We start from the raw sequence: 16,886 nt of genomic DNA, 5'->3' as shown, positions 1-16,886 counted from the left end.
CCAGGTGAGGTCTGACCAGAGCAGAATACAGTGGCACTATTACTTCCCTTGACCTAGATGCTATACTCCTATTGATGCAGCCCAGAATTGCATTGGCTTTTTTTAGCTGCCACGTCACACTGTTGGCTCATGTCAAGTTTGTGGTCAACCAAGACTCCTAGATCCTTTTCACATGTACTGCTCTCAAGCCAGGTGTCCCCCATCTTGTATTTGTGCCTCTCATTTTTTTTGCCCAAGTGCAATACTTTACATTTCTCCCTGTTAAAATTCATCTTGTTTGTTTTGGCCCAGTTCTCTAATCTGTCAAGGTCGTTTTGAAGTGTGATCCTGTCCTCTGGGGTGTTAGCCACCCCTCCCAGTTTGGTGTCATCTGCAAATTTGATCAGGATGCCCTTGAGTCCATCATCCAAGTCGTTGATAAAGATGTTGAATAAGACCGGGCCCAAGACAGAACCCTGTGGCACCCCACTAGTCACTCTTCTTGAAAGGATTCCTGAGATTCCTGACTTGCAGGGGGCAGGACCAAGTGACAGCCAGGCTCCCTTCCTGTGGGATGTGAAACTTATAGCAGTTAAGTACAACATTCCTACAGTGGACATGTTTGGGGATGTTTTGTAGCACTCTGGGACAGACTTGCACTGCATGTGACTTGAAGTAGGTGTGGCCTCTTCTGGGTAGAGGAGCACATGTCCTTCATGTTCTGCTCTTTTTCTCCATTTTGTCTTTCTATATGTTAGGAGAAGTGACAGCTCAGTTGCAGTCACTTGGGACTAACTCCCTTATGGGATAGTTCATATAGTTAGACACTTTTGTAACCTAAGTCTGCCTTCAGGGATGCATCTGTGAACTGAATGAGTGAGTAAACTACTTTTATATTTACTATATTTACTATAACAAGATTGCATCGTGTCTTTTAAGGAAGCCTTCAACAAGGTAACCACCGTGCAAATTTAAAAAGGGGAATGTTTGGAACTCTGCTAAGTTAAAGAACTTGCTAATGCAAGTTAGGAAGGATATTAGTAAACAATATATCCTTCTCCTGCCTCCCTAAACATCCCCACACTTCCAACTCTCCCATTCTATGATTCTGTGATGGAAACTTGAGCCAAAGTGTTGCCACAGAAACTAGGGGGCTAAAGATGTTTTTCTGGCAGTGGGACAAAATGTCATGGCTAAAATCTTGAGGGCAGAAACCGGAAAATACTGGAAAACACTGGTTCTTCTCTTTTTTACTTTCATTTTCTAACTTTCACATCTGTGAAGTCTCCTGAAGCTTTTTTCTGTAACGAAGCTGAAAAACCTTTAATAGAAAGTTCTTCTTTTGCCAATGAACTTTGCCTCTGCCTGATTTATGGAGAACCAGATGCATCCACTCCAAACAAACTTCTGCAGCTCTGCTCTCCATTCAGACATGGAGCACCTTGGCATTGAAGACCAAGATTGGTCCCAGAAAGAGAGACTGAGGTGAATGTGTGGGTCATAAGCTGGGAGTCGTTGGAAAGGAGTCGCTGGGAGTGGCAGAAGGTTCTGTTGAGGAGGTGAGGGAAGAACAGGAGGAGAGAAAAAGAGCTCCATGGAAAGACAAGGCTGCGTTGGGATGAGCTGGTGTGGGAATCGTCAGCAGAGAAAAATGTACATCCAGCAAAAGGGGGTGCAGTGCAACTCCTGAAACTGTTCACAACACAAGCTATGATCTCGTATGAGGAAAGGGATTTAATGTGCCTTCTTCCCCATCCCCAGTGGATTAGGAAAGAAGATTAGTAAAAGAAGAGGAAGCAGGATTGGATGAACATTGAAAGAGACAATAATTTTGGACTGTGACTTGACTGAGACTTGTTGGAACAGTTTTAATAAGGCTTTATAGAAACTGGACCTAAAAACTGGAGAAATACTAATTTGGATTATTAGATGATCATTATAAGAGCCATATTGCACTGTCTGAGAGGTTAAAATTTGAAGGCTGGGCTGGGGGGGTGGAATGTAGGGAAAGTGTCATCTTGCTAAAGGGGAGGAAAAAGTCTGGATACTAAATACAGCTGGGTTTACCCTGGACTGCAGATTTTGAATAATTACTACTACAGAAGAATAATCACTCAGGGTGGGAGACGGGGAGAAGGGGGCACCCAGGGGAGCGCTGGGGGAGCCTGCCTTTCTATGTGTTGACAAATAATATGATACAAATGTGATAAAGGGTATTTTTAGTTATTCTCCCCCGCCCTTTCTCTCTTCTATACAAATGTGTTTTGTAAGGGTTGTTTAATACTCTGCCTTGCCAGAGTGGTGCATGCTCTGGTCATCTCCCGCTTGGACTACTGCAATGCGCTCTACATGGGGCTACCTTTGAAGGTGACCCGGAAACTACAACTAATCCAGAATGCAGCAGCCAGACTGGTGACTGGGAACGGCCGCCGAGACCATATAACACCGGTCTTGAAAGACCTACATTGGCTCCCAGTACGTTTCCGAGCACAATTCAAAGTGTTGGTGCTGACCTTTAAAGCCCTAAACGGCCTCGGTCCAGTATACCTGAAGGAGCGTCTCCACCTCCATCGTTCTACCCGGACACTGAGGTCCAGCACCGAGGGCCTTCTGGCGGTTCCCTCACTACGAGAAGCCAAGTTACAGGGAACCAGGCAGAGGGTCTTCTCGGTAGTGGCGCCCTCCCTGTGGAACGCCCTCCCACCAGATGTCAAAGAGAACAACAACTACCAGACTTTTAGAAGACATCTGAAGGCAGCCCTGTTTAGGGAAGCTTTTAATGTTTGATGTATCATTGTATTTTAATATTCTTTTGGAAGCCGCCCAGAGTGGCTGGGGAAACCCAGCCAGATGGGCGGAGTATAAATAATAAATTATTATTATTATTATTATTATTGTTGTTGTTGTTGTTGTTGTTGTTGTTGTTGTTTTGTTGTTGTTGTTGTTGTTGTTGTTGTTTAATGATGCATTATTATTTTTCTATTTTGGTTTTACCTCTGTATGAATTCTTTGATGGGAAGTGAGACTCTGTCTGTGACTGAAGCTCTTCCCACATTTCAAGCATTGATATGGTTTCTGACCTGTATGAGTTCTTTGATGGGTCATGAGATAGGAACTGTGACCAAAGCTCTTTCCACACTCATGGCATTGAAAAGGTTTCTACCCTGTATGAATTCTTTGATGAAAAGTGAGAGTGGAACTGTGACGAAAGCACTTTCCACACTCATGGCATTGAAAAGGTTTATCCCCTGTATGAATTCTTTGATGGGTGGTGAGATGGATCCCCTGGCTGAAGCTCTTTCCACATTCCAAACAATGATGTGGTTTCTCCCCTGTATGAATTCTTTGATGGAAAGTGAGCCCGGCCCCATCCCGGAAGCTCTTTCCACATTCAAAGCACTGATAGGGTTTCTCCCCCGTATGAAGCTTTTGATGCGAAGCAAGACTCTGCCTGTAACGGAAGCTCTTTCCACATTCCAGGCATGGATATGGTTTCTCCCCTGTATGAATTCTGTGATGGGAAGTGAGCTGCATCCTCTTACTGAAGCTCTTTCCACATTCCAAGCACTGATAGGGTTTCTCCCCTGTATGGACTCTTTTATGATTTGTGAGGTTGGTCCTCTCCCGGAAGCTCTTTCCACATTCCAAGCACTGATAGGGTTTCTCCCCTGTATGGACTCTTTGATGGTATGTGAGGTTGGTCCTCTCCCAGAAGCTCTTTCCACATTCTAAGCACTGATAGTGTTTCTCCCCTGTATGGACTCTTTGATGAGAAGTTAGATGGGAACTTTGACTGAAGCTCTTTCCGCATTCTAAGCACTGATAGGGTTTCTCCCCTGTATGAATTCTGTTATGGGAAGTGAGACTCTGTCTGAGACTGAAGCTCTTTCCACATTCTAAGCACTGATAGGGTTTCTCCCGTGTATGAACTCTATGGTGCTTAGTTAGATTGGAACTTTGACTGAAGCTCTTTCCGCATTCTAAGCATTGATAGGGTTTCTTCCCTGTATGAATTCCTTGATGGGAAGTGAGACTGGAACTGTGACGAAAGCTCTTTCCGCATTCGAAGCACTGATAGTGTTTCTCCCCTGTATGGACTCTTTGATGGGAAGTGAGACTGGAACTTTGTCTGAAGCTCTTTCCACATTCTAAGCACTGATAGGGTTTCTCCCCTGTATGAATTCTGTTATGGGAATTGAGACTCTGTCTCTGACTGAAGCTCTTCCCACATTTCAAGCACTGATAGGATTTCTCGCCTGTATGAACTCTATGATGGCTAGTTAGATTGGAACTGTAACGAAAGCTCTTTCCGCATTCTAAGCACTGATAGGGTTTCTCCCCTGTATGAACTTTTTGATGCAAAGTAAGACTCTTCCTGTAACGGAAGCTCTTTCCACATTCCAGGCATGGATATGGTTTCTCCCCTGTATGAATTCTTTGATGCAAAGTGAGATGATTCTTTCGATTGAAGCTCTTTCCACATTTCAAGCATTGATAGGGTTTTTCCTTTGTACGAATTCTTTGATGGGAAGTGAGACTATCATTCCGATTGAAGCTCTTTCCACATTCCAAGCACTTATAGGGTTTCTCCCCTGTATGAGTTCTTTGATGGGAAGTGAGACTGCAACTGTGACGAAAGCTCTTTCCACACTCATGGCATTGAAAAGGTTTATCCCCTGTATGAATTCTTTGATGGGAAGTGAGCGTGGCCCGCTCCCGGAAGCTCTTCCCACATTCCAAGCACTGATAGCGTTTCACCCCTGTGTGAATTCTTTGATGGGTCTTGAGATGGCTGCTTTGACTGAAGTTTTTCCCACATTCACAGCACTGGTATGGTTTCTCCCCTGTATGAATTCTTTGATGGGTAGTGAGATGGATCGCCTGGCTGAAGCTTTTTCCACATTCCAAACACGGATGTGGTTTCTCCCCTGTATGAATTCTTTGATGGAAAGTGAGCCCGGCCCCATCCCGGAAGCTCTTTCCACATTCGAAGCACTGATAGGGTTTCTCCCCCGTATGAACTTTTCGATGGGAATATAGACGGGTACTTTGACTGAAGCTCTTTCCGCATTCCAAGTACGGATAGGGTTTCTCCCCTGTATGAATTCTTTGATGCGAAGTGAGACCATGCTTCCGAGTGAAGCTCTTTCCACATTCCAAGCACTGATACAATTTCTCTCCACTGTGAGTTCTTTCATGTGAAGTAAGGCTATCCCTCCAAATGAAGCTCTTTCTTTGATGGGAGGTGGACTGGGAGCTCTGATGGATGTTCTCTCCACACCCTGAATATTTATAAGACTTCTCTGCTATGTGGATACTGTTGTGGTCCCCCTTGTTCTTCCCTTCCAATTGATCACCATCTGCAATGAAGAGAGAAGCTAATTAGAGCTTCGGGCAGAACAAAATTAATGAATGCTTGTGATAGAGGAAGAACTGAAGAGAGTTAGAAGTGTTTAGCCTGAATTAGGTCTTGAGTCACTTGAGCTACTAGTCTCAATGCCAGAGCTGACTTAGCAGTTGAGCTGCTCAAATATGGTCGCAACATGTGGATAATTAATATAGTAAATGTGGTATTAATAGTAATAGATTATCATCCAAAATTTACAAATCATAAACTTCAAAATAATATATATATATATATATATATATATATATATATATATGTAAAGGTAAAGGTACCCCTGCCCGTACGGGCCCGTCTTGCCAGACTCTAGGGTTGTGCGCTCATCTCACTCTATAGGCCGGGAGCCAGCGCTGTCCGCAGACACTTCCGGGTCACGTGGCCAGCGTGACAAGCTGCATCTGGTGAGCCAGCGCAGCACACGGAACGCCGTTTACCTTCCCGCTGGTAAGCGGTCCCTATTTATCTACTTGCACCCAAAGGTGCTTTCGAACTGCTAGGTTGGCATGCGCTGGGACCGAGCGACGGGAGTGCACCCTGCTGCGGGGATTCGAACTGCCGACCTTTCGATCGGCAAGTCCTAGGCGCTGAGGCTTTTACCCACAGCGCCACCCGCGTCCCATATATATATATATATATATAGTCCATAACCAAGTAGTCAATGTAATGGAATGCTGGTGAGGAACACCACAACGTCTTTCAATGGATGATGTCCAAGACATCCGGATTGAATCAACTGTTTCGAAAAGGAATCTTCATCAGCTGATGATGAAATTGAATACATTACATATAATGAATGACAACAAAAATAATACCGAGCAACCTGCATAGTAAATAATGAATAAAGAATAAATAAAGAATACATACCAAATAATTTTAGACAGAATATCCATATAGGTAAATGTAATACTTGTGGATGAGAGCACACTATCCAGTGTAGCTAACTGATACTGATAAAACAGATGTATAGAACTTACCGTATTTTTCGCCATATAGGAAGCACCGGCCCATAGGACGCACCTAGATTTTTGGGGGGGGGGGAATAAAGGGAAAAAATTTATTCCCCCCCCCAGGCGCGGGGCTGGGGAAGCTCGGGCTTTGGCAGCTTTGGCATCGCTCTGGGAGCTTGCGGGGCTGGAGGAGGGGAAAGCGGAGATTCACCCTCCCCCAGCCCCCAGAACGGGACCCAGAGCCATGTGGAAGCTGCGTGCAGCTTTGGCATCGCTCTGGGAGCTTGCGGGGCTGGAGGAGGGGAAAGCCCTCCGCCAGCCTTCTCCCGCTGTCCCCCGAGTTTGCGGGGCTGGCTACGGGGAGGAGCAGGCTTCTCCCCCCGCCAGCCTTCTAGCCAAGTCGGGGGACAGTGGGAAAGGCACGCTGCGCCTCTCCCGCTGTCCCCCGAGTTTGCGGGGCTGGCGACGGGGAGGAGCAGGCTTCTCCCCCCGCCAGCCTTCTAGCCAAGTCGGGGGACAGTGGGAAAGGCTCGCTGCGCCTCTCCCGCTGTCCCCCGAGTTTGCGGGGCTGGCGACAGGGAGGAGCAGGCTTCTCCCCCCGCCAGCCTTCTAGCCAAGTCGGGGGACAGTGGGAAAGGCGCGCCGCGCCTCTCCCGCTGTCCCCCGAGTTTGCGGGGCTGGCGACGGGGAGGAGCAGGCTTCTCCCCCCGCCAGCCTTCTAGCCAAGTCGGGGGACAGTGGGAAAGGCGCGCCGCGCCTCTCCCGCTGTCCCCCGAGTTTGCGGGGCTGGCGACGGGGAGGAGCAGGCTTCTCCCCCCCGCCAGCCTTCTAGCCAAGTCGGGGGACAGCGGGAAAGGCGCGCCGCGCCTCTCCCGCTGTCCCCCGAGTTTGCGGGGCTGGCGACGGGGAGGAGCAGGCTTCTCCCCCCGCCAGCCTTCTAGCCAAGTCGGGGGACAGCGGGAAAGGTGCGCCGCGCCTCTCCCGCTGTCCCCCGAGTTTGCGGGGCTGGCGACGGGGAGGAAGAGGATTCTCCCCCTCGCCAGCCTTCTAGCCAAGTCGGGGGACAGCGGGAAAGGCGCGCTGCGCCTTTCCCGCTGTCCCCCGAGTTTGCGGGGCTGGCCACGGGGCTCTCCTGAAGCCTGGAGAGCAAGAGGGGTCGGTGCGCACCAACCCCTCTCGCTCTCCAGGCTTCAGCGAAAGCCTGCATTCGCCCCATAGGACGCACACACATTTCCCCTTCATTTTTGGAGGGGGAAAAGTGCGTCCTATAGGGCGAAAAATACGGTAAAAGGTTATCCACAGGTGTGGGAAATAACAAATATTTAAGGACAATGCAAGAAAATGTAAAGGTACAGAGTATCAAATCTGGCATCGCAACGCAAGCTGAAACCATAAAGTTACAGACTTTAAATAAAACAGTTGAAATCTAGCTCTGAATTCAACCGCCCTGGATGTGTGGATTTGAATAAATAAATCAACCTAGTTTCTTGTTGTCGCAATAACCTCTCGTAATCTTTCCTGATCCCACGTTTTCTCTGGTTGACCCATAGAACAGTATATTGTAATCCAATATACTGTGTCCAGTGTATAAGGCGACTTTTGAACCCCGGAAAATTTTCTCCAAAGTCGGGGGTCGCCTTATACGCCAGGTATGGGTGGCGCGGAACAGAGCCCGCCCCCTGTTGCTGCCCAGCGTATTAGGCAACTGGGCTTATAAGACGAACCTCCAAATTGCAGCTGCTAATAGGCCAGAATCTACAGTATATAGGCTATTTCTATCAGTTTTTATTCAAATACAGGCCCTGTCCCCCCCCCCCTTTCTCCTACTAAGGCTCTTACCAGGGACTTCCCCTCCCTGGGATTACCTCCCAGTTATGGAAAAGTGTCCTCCTGCCAAACTTTGGTAGGACTTGCCAAGATCCAGGGTCCTTTTTAGAGGTTTTTTAAAAAAGAATTTGCAATGTTTTCAAGCCTTTCAGTGCTTTCATTCATAAAATCTGCATCCCCATTCAAAAAAACAGAGTACTCCAATCGCTTCCTGTATCTTCCTTTTAAGGAATCAAAGAACAAAGAGCTACAGTTTCTTCTTGTATCCAGAGTACATAGTGCTAATAGGTAGCAAAGTAACAAAGTGCAGTTTAAAAAGTATCTAAAGACTGATGTGTCTCCAAAGGTTTTCTTCCCATTCACAAGCCTGTACTGCAAAATCTTCCCTTCAAAATGCGGAAGTTGACTTCCTGTTTAGATTCCGTCTTTGACAAATCAAAATTAAATCCAATTCTTTTTATTTTGAAAAGTCCATTGTTGTTGACAATACCTTTTTTCCTTTGAAAGTCTGCTGCTTCAGATGGCGATTTGTGGTTTCGGGTTTCTGAATTGCGCTGGAGCCACGGGCCGGCTCAAGCCACTGTCTCTCTCTCACACACACACACCCACGCGCTGCCGATGCAACGTTGGGGCTCTGGCAATCGCGGCAAGCCTCTTCATGCCCGGCTGGTCCCCTCGACACCCCACTACCTGTAGGGCACTTTTTTGTGGGGGGGTGTCTAACCCTGGCACTCACTTCCACTGCTCAAAAGCCCGGTAACGGTCGTCTTTTAGACGGACGACTCACACCGCCTTGCCATTTCCCTTTGCAGACAAATCGGAAGCCCAGGATCAGGTTACTTTCAAAAGTCATAGCTTCCAGTGCTGCCCAATGGATCGGTAAGTTTTCTGGTAGAGCATTCAATCACGGTGCTGGTTTTAGACATTTTGAGCTGCCAATACATCGCAGTGGTCGGAGAGCTGTGATGTATTCCTAGCTCAAATTGCCTGCAGATGACAAAGGCGCAGGCAGGCAGGTGGAGGAGCCCAAAAATGGTGCCCCCCTGAGCAAGCCCCAATACCTCTCTGGCTCCATCCATCCATGTCCCCATCTCCCCTCCCCTGGGACTCACCAGATATCTCGGAGGTCCCTGGGAGGGAACGCTCAGAGGCTGTGAGGAGGGATGCAGGAGACAACCTGACCAGGTCAACTGTCCATCTTCCCCCTTCCATCCTTACAAGCTTTGCAGGATCCATCTCTTTCATCCTTCCTGAGCAGTCAAGAAGCGAAAACAAGATGCAGGGTCCTGGGAGAGAGGAAGAAACAAAGGGAGCCTCAGAGGCCCTGCAGGGATTCTCTTGCCCTAGATATTCTCCTGCCCCTGGAGAAGCGCAAATGGGGCAGCCCCTTCCCAAGAGAAGCCCCATTTCTAAACATCTCCAGTGATTCCAATTTCTTCTGTATGCTCCTCACCCCACTTGCAAGCCTGGCATGGTCTGCACAGTAGTGACCTGAGAGTAGATCCCATTCAACTCAGTGGGGATAATTGACAGAACTTGGTACAAAAACCAGTCCACCGTCCTGTCCTGTCCCCAAGCCTGAAAACTGAAACCCCAGAGCATGGGCAGAAAAGAGAAGAGTAGATATTACATATAAGTGCCCCCATGCTGGGTGCTTTGTATGGAGAGCCCTATTCACAATATTTGAGCTCTCTCATCACAAGCCAGGCAGATGTTGTGGCTATATCCGCCTCTGTCAGGTGTTGCATAGGGTCCAAATGTTGGGATACTGCCAGGGAGATAGCGTCCATCTGAGCCCCAAGCCGGCTGCCGGACGTCCATCGATCTCTGTAGCCACGCAGATCCAGCAATTAGCGACACGAAGCCTTAGAAATAGACTGCCACATTCCAGGCTCGTGCACATCCTTTATCAGCAGAAACACAGCCAGAAAGCTTGCACCGCAGAAGAGCAGAAGAGCATATTTACAGACTTTATTTAGCGTTGAACAGAACAAAGAAAAACATGACCGTTCTGAGTCAGCGTCTCTGACCGACTGAAATCGAAAGGAATAGCAAACATAAACATCCTGTGAACAGGACATGCGCAGACTCTGTGACTCTCAAAGCCTGCTCCCTTTTAAGGTGGAACGGAAATATCCTAACATCCTCCCCCTTTCCGTGTAACCTGTAGTACCTGTGGTTCAACCCAATTGCAACCTTTGTACATAAACCTTAAGTTGTTCTTTGTTAACAACTTTAGACAACAGATCAGCAGGAATTTCATTTCCTGGCATGTAGGACACCTGAATCAGTCCTTTCTGAATACACTCCCTTGCACGATGTAGCTTAATCTGCAAGTACTTGGTTCTTTGCTTGCAACTCTCGGAGTTCAGCAAAGCCAAACAAGATCTATTGTCTTGATACACTTGTACAGGACATTTCACAGAAACCCCGATGTCCTTAAACAGTTGCATCAACCATTCACAATCCATGAGTGAAAATGACAGGGCATTGAGTTCTGCTTCACAGGAACTTAGGCTCACTGTCGTCTGCTTCTTGCACAACCAGTCAAACAGGCAGTGGTTGTGCATGTAGCATACTCCAGAAGTGCTTGTACCATCCGTGGTGTCACTTCCAAAACTTGCATCAGCAAAGATTTCAAGACCTCCAGTCTTCTGACTGGTGAACCTCAGCCTGTAGTGCATAGTCCCTTTCAAATAGTGGGCTATGCGCTTCAGAGCTTTCCAATCCTGAATCGTAGGATTGTTGGCATGTCTGCTAAGCAGATTACAGCTTACAGCTATGTCAGGTCTTGAACATCTGGCAATGAAATTCAGCTTGCCTAGAATGCATCTGTACAGCGTTGTGTCAGAAAACGCTTCAGCAGTACTGTCTACCTGGTAACCTGTCACCATCGGTGTGTCTGCTGGGTTTGCATCAACCAAATTCAACCTGGTTAACACATCAGCAATTTTCTGTGTTTGGTGTACCAGAAAATTACCTGCTTGGTCCTTCTCCACCTGCAGAGAAAGATAGTTGGATACCTCACCAAGATCCTTCATGTCAAAGTGCTCCTTCAGTTGAGCTAGGGTGCTTTGGTAAAAAGCCTGATTCTTCCAAAACATCAGGAGGTCATCAACAAAACATAAACAATACAGTTTGTTTTGCCCTTCCTCCTTGACAAACACACATGGATCAGCTTTGCCCTGGTGAAAACCTAGAGAAAGCAATGTCTCAGTGAGTTTCGTGTTCCAACACCTGGCACTCTGCTTGAGACCATATAAGGATTTCCGCAGTTTACAGACCATTCCCTTCTGTATCTCCATCCCATCAGGTGGAAGCATAAACAGCTCCTCGTTCAAAATCCCGTACAAAAAAGCTGTATTAATGTCGTGGTGGGAAACATGCAGTTTCTCCTCCGCAGCGACCTTGAGCATCAGCCGAATGCTCTCATATTTGACTGTGGGTGAGTAGGTCTCGTGGTAATCCTGTCCTGGTACCTGTGAAAAACCTCTGGCAACCAATCTGGCTTTGTGTCTGACTACCTTGCCATTCTGGTCTGTCTTGGCCTTGAAGACCCATTTGCTGCCAACCAGTCTCATTCCTGGGACTACCGGTACCAGTTCCCAAGTTTGGTTCCTGTTCAAGGAATCAACTTCAGCCTTCATGGCATTAAGCCAAGGCTCAGCATCTTTAGAGGTTAACTCCTGAACCTCTTTGAAGCTTGAAGGTTCCCACACCTTCTCTGAGCTACTAAGAACAGCAGTTGCTGTCTTAGCAAACTCATCAGCATACCTCTTTGGAGGTCTGCCTTTGGTCGCCCTTTCAGACCTACGTACTAGACGCAAGTCTTCTGGACTCATCTCCTCTTTCTTAGGAGAAAAATGACCAATGGTGAACAGTGGTTCTTCCAGTTCATTGTCAGACGCATCAGATGGTCTGACTGAGGCCTTTGCGCTCTCGTAGTCTGCTGTGTCATCACTGTCACTGACACCAGCAGCAGCACCGCCCACTGAACTGGAATCCGAACTCTGATCATCATCATCCTCATCATGCTCAGCAGCTTCCTCAACTTTAGCTTTTGGTGAAGCTGTGCCAGCAAACATAGCCTTGTTTTCCACTGGCGTGGGCTTTTGCAGCTTGCCCCCCTGCTTCTGGTCAGCAGACGTGCCTTTAGCCTTTGGTGAAGCAGTGCCAGCAAACATAGCCTTGTTTTTCCCTGGCGCGGGCTCTTCACCCTCCCTCTGCTTCTGGCCATCTGCAGGCATCTGTCTTTGTTTACCTCTGGCCTTCCGGCCTCTGCAAAGACGATGACCTTGGTTCCCACGAGAAACAGAGCTCTCAGCTGCCGACTCCTTGGCTCCCCCTGGAGGCTGGAATGCTGCCTGGGATGACATGACGGTCAGCTCCCCCTGCAGCTTGCAACCGGTGCCCTCAGCATCCCTGCATTCACTTGCATTCTGGGAAACAGCTAGGACCTCCGATGCAGTCAAACTCTGGGCTGGGATGACTGGCTTGTGAGCTTTCTTCAAAGCATGCCACATCTGACGTGCAGTCAGATTGCCAGCTAGCGTTTTTATTTCCTCCAGAGAGACGGACAAGACGATTACGTCTATCGCCTTCGAATCATCGGCTTTCCATTTCTCTGTCAGAGGAACTGGGGGGGGGGGCTCAGATACGGTATGCCACACCCGAAACTGACGCAGCAAAGATTCACACCATTTTGCCCAGGTTTCATAATTCTGCCCATGTAACTTAGGGCAGTGAGTGGCCTCTGAAGCTTGGAAAAACTCCATTTCAGCTTTTCCTTTGAGTCGGGAGTCTCTTATTCCTTCAAAGACTCCTTATCTTGGCAGCTCATTAATCACGAACTCTCTGGCTTGGCTCCCAGAGCCATTAATCTGCCGGAGTTCCAAAGGCTCCTTCCAAGGTAAACAGAAAAAGAAAAGCCTCCCTTTCTTTCGCTTTTCCCCCGTACCTCTCAGTCTGTTGCAGCTTTACTCTCCTGTAGGTGCTGTGAATCTGGGCCCGAAACCTTGTTGTTGGGATACTGCCAGGGAGATAGCGTCCATCTGAGCCCCAAGCCGGCTGCCGGACGTCCATCGATCTCTGTAGCCACGCAGATCCAGCAATTAGCGACACGAAGCCTTAGAAATAGACTGCCACATTCCAGGCTCGTGCACATCCTTTATCAGCAGAAACACAGCCAGAAAGCTTGCACCGCAGAAGAGCAGAAGAGCATATTTACAGACTTTATTTAGCGTTGAACAGAACAAAGAAAAACATGACCGTTCTGAGTCAGCGTCTCTGACCGACTGAAATCGAAAGGAATAGCAAACATAAACATCCTGTGAACAGGACATGCGCAGACTCTGTGACTCTCAAAGCCTGCTCCCTTTTAAGGTGGAACGGAAATATCCTAACACCAAATCTGTATGTGGAAGCAGAGGAGCCGGTGATGCCACATTTTTAAAATATCAGGAAACTAATACACCCCTCCTCCTTAGATATCGTCTCTGCTTATACACCATTTTCGCAAGTCTCCAGTCCCAAAATGTGGCCCCCACCCTGGCACGGAAGCAATCAAAGTATAGATCTTCCACATGTCCTAAATCTGCAGTGTTCTTAAGAACACCAGGCATGTATATCCTCCAAAAACGCCTGAGGTGAGCTTTACACTCCTCTTGTGACAAGATTCCCAAAGGCTTAGGGTAGCTTGATAGAACTAGTCTATTTTGAGATAGCACCAATGTCTCCTGTTAGTAGTAGGAGCCACACAATGACTGATAATCCCTCTTTTGTCCCAGAAGGTGGGGAGTAGGTGTCTTTTATCCTTGCTTTATTCTTCTTGATAATACATAAATAAATGTCCCCTACTGTATCTTACATTTTTCTAAGAGAGTATTATTCACAATCATGCTTGCTATGTATAGATTATTTCCCTTTAGAAAAGTCTCTCCAATCCCTGGCTCCTGCGGGAGGAAGTTCCAGTTTTACCTATGCACTGTGGAAGTTATAAGTTTAATGTAAATAAAACATTCTGCAATAGCAGCAGCTGCAGAGAAACTCCGGGATGGGGAACATCCTTGAAAGCTCACTCTGGGATCAGAGAGAGAAAGGTTGGCAGACCTGCCACCCAGAGCCCCCTCCTTCTCCTCCCTGCATCGCCTCACCCCCTTCAGGACAAGATCTTGGGGTCCTTAAGACGGCTTTCCACCCTCTCCTCTCAAGGAAGGAAGTTCCGTTCCCTTGAACCCTGGCAAGCCCAGTGCAGCCAGCTCAGCCCTCTGGCTCTCCCCTTTTCTCCACGGAGGAGCCCCAGGCGTGGCCCCTGCCCAGAGAGGCTTCCCTTGAGGCTCTGGGCTGGAGACCTGAGCTGATCTGGAGGAGGATCTGCCCGGGGGAAAGGCCGGCCTGGCAGGGGCTCCTCCACTGGAAGGGGCATTCTGGGCATGCCCTCCCCCCCCAGACCCCTCCCTCCTTCCCCAAAGAGGATGCCAAGGAAGAGCAGAGCTGCAGACCCCCTGGAAACCCGCCCCCTCCCAGGCTTGGCAGAGAGGAATGGGGGGCAGGACCCTCTGCTCCCAGACTTGGGGGTCTCCCCCTGCAGCCCCGGGACCCCCTTCTCCCATGGGCACCCCAAGGGGGAAGAGAGAGGAGACTCACCCGATTCTTCCCAGGAGGGAAACCGAGGCAGCGCGGGGAGGAGACAAGAGACAAAAGGCGGGACTGGGCACGGAGGGAGGGGATTCTGCTCTTGAGGGCCCGCCCCGCCTCTCCACTTCCTGTCCTCTCTAGGACTCCGGCTCTGTTCGATTTAACCCTTCGCAAGCTGAGCACACCCCCTGGCTGGCTGTCCTCCTTCCCTCCCAGAATCCGGGGGTCCAGGGCATGTGCAGAGTTCTCTGTGATTCTCGGCTCAGAGTCCCTCAAGACAGCAGCTTAGTGCCCTGCCCCCAGGTGGGTGGGGGTAAATAAAATAATAATAATGCTTCGCCTGCTCACTAGCCGAATGAAAGTCTGTTGCAATATTAGGAGGGTACCTGAGAGAGACACGGGTCCCTTGGGAGCGAAAGCCTCCGCTGGTAAAGCAGGAGACTCTCGATTTGAGGGTTCTGGGTTCAAGCCCCACTTTAGGCACTGCAAAGGGTTGGACTGGAGGACCCTCGACCCCTCTGTGAATCTATTAAATGCAAATCAATCAATCAGTACACTCCCCAGTTGGAGAACTCGCTCCAGACTTAGAAAGTGACCTTCAGTGGGGACAAAGGTCGGGTTCTGAATTCGGGCAGGAAGACTCAGAGGCACAAAGGTCAGATGGGGCGCCCCCCCCCCCGGCTGCTCTCCCTCCCGCCCCCTCCCCAAATTCTGGAGGAGGCAGCTTGTTTCCCGCTGTTTCCGATTCAACTTCAGAATCTTAGAATTCAGAGAAGCGTAGAATTTTGGAGCTGGAAGGGACCCCTGAGGGTCATCTAGTCCAGGCGGGGGAAGGTGGGGCGGCCTGGCCAGGATCCGGGAGGGCGCGGGGAGGAGGGGAATTTGGCCCGGGATAGTCCCTCCGCTTTCCTGGAAGCGTCGTCCTGAAGAGGGCCTCTTGGCTTGGGGGGAGCCTGGTCCCCTTTGGGCTCTGCTTTGTCCCCAGCGATGCCCAAGGGGATCCTCCATGGACAGAGCCAGTCTACCTTGGAACGGGGGAGAAGGTGAAGGGGAGGATGCTCTTCCGCTCCTGCTTGCGGAGTTCCCGGGGGGGCGCCTGGTCGGCTGCTGCCAGGAGGCTGGGCTAGGTTGGCCCTGGTCCTGATCCAGCAGGGCTCTTCTTATGGAGCCTCCAGGCCAGGAGGCAGTCTACCCAGGCGGCTCTGTTCTGTGGGGCCTTGGGCTGCTGTGAGGACAGGAGGCTGGGCTAGGTGGGAGGGGTCCCCTTGGTCCGGACCCAGATTCTGCTACTGCTGCTTTGGGGATTTCCTGAGGCCCTTCCGCTCCTAGAATCACACCCAGGGGCCATCTAGTCCACCCCCTTTTTCTCCTCCTCCTCGCAGGAGCACCATTTTCCTCCGGTGGCCAAGCTGGGCTGCTGGTTCGTGGTGGAGGCTGGGGGCAGAGGCTCAGTCATGCCCAGTGCCCTCAAGCAGCGCGCCGCCATTTTGTTCCTGCCCCCACCCGGGAGACGCCTGGAAGAATCTGCGCTGGAGTCCGAGTTGCCCCCGGAGATCGAGGCCGGCCTGGTCTTCAAGGTGCTGGGTCTGGAGACCCCCACCCTTAGAATAAAAACCAGGCCCTTTGCAAAGCCCAGCCTGCCCCCTTCCCATCCCTGCTTCTCATTCACCTTGAAGCACTTCTAAATTCAGCCTCACTGTGATATACCCATTTCACAGGCGCCACAACTGAGGCTGGGAAACTGCACCCATTTCGCTGGTTGAGACATCTGTTCCTCCTTCTCAGGTGGTAGTTCAACAGGAGAAGTCGCTTCCCCTCCAGATCCCTGTGGGTTTCAAGGGGCCACTGGAGCCCAGTGGGGGGACTTTGAGGAACTGGCTGAACTGGGGTCCTCCCAGTCCAGCCCAGACAAGAGAAAGAACTCTCAGAAGAGGAAGCCATTTTGGAGAGGAACCGAACTTGGCTGTTCTGTGCTGAGGGTCTACTGCCTTTCTGAAAAGGCTTCCTGGGAACTGCCATGGTCAGAGGAAGAGACAGGCCCCCCAGCCTGAATCCCCTGCAGGGCCATTGGGAGCAACCAAAGCCATGGCTCA

The 16,886-nt window shown here is 49.6% G+C and overlaps 1 protein-coding gene across 1 annotated transcript; it reads right to left on the bottom strand.

Moving 5' to 3' along the window:
• Positions 1 to 2,936: 2,936 nt before the first annotated feature.
• LOC308469419 (uncharacterized protein) lies at positions 2,937 to 15,312 on the bottom strand. Its single transcript, XM_080991859.1, has 3 exons — positions 14,803 to 15,312; positions 9,270 to 9,443; positions 2,937 to 5,339 (listed from the first exon to the last, which is right to left on the bottom strand). The coding sequence occupies exons 2-3, from the start codon at positions 9,400 to 9,402 to the stop codon at positions 3,139 to 3,141; spliced, it is 2,334 nt and encodes a 777-aa protein (XP_080847985.1). The 5' UTR covers positions 9,403 to 9,443; positions 14,803 to 15,312; the 3' UTR covers positions 2,937 to 3,138.
• Positions 15,313 to 16,886: the final 1,574 nt, after the last annotated feature.

Source organism: Podarcis pityusensis (assembly GCF_964106645.2).
Source record: "Podarcis pityusensis genome assembly, chromosome: 2".
Lineage (NCBI taxonomy): Eukaryota > Metazoa > Chordata > Lepidosauria > Squamata > Lacertidae > Podarcis > Podarcis pityusensis.
Note: the sequence above shows the minus strand (reverse complement) of the source record. Positions and strands in the feature narration are given on the sequence as shown.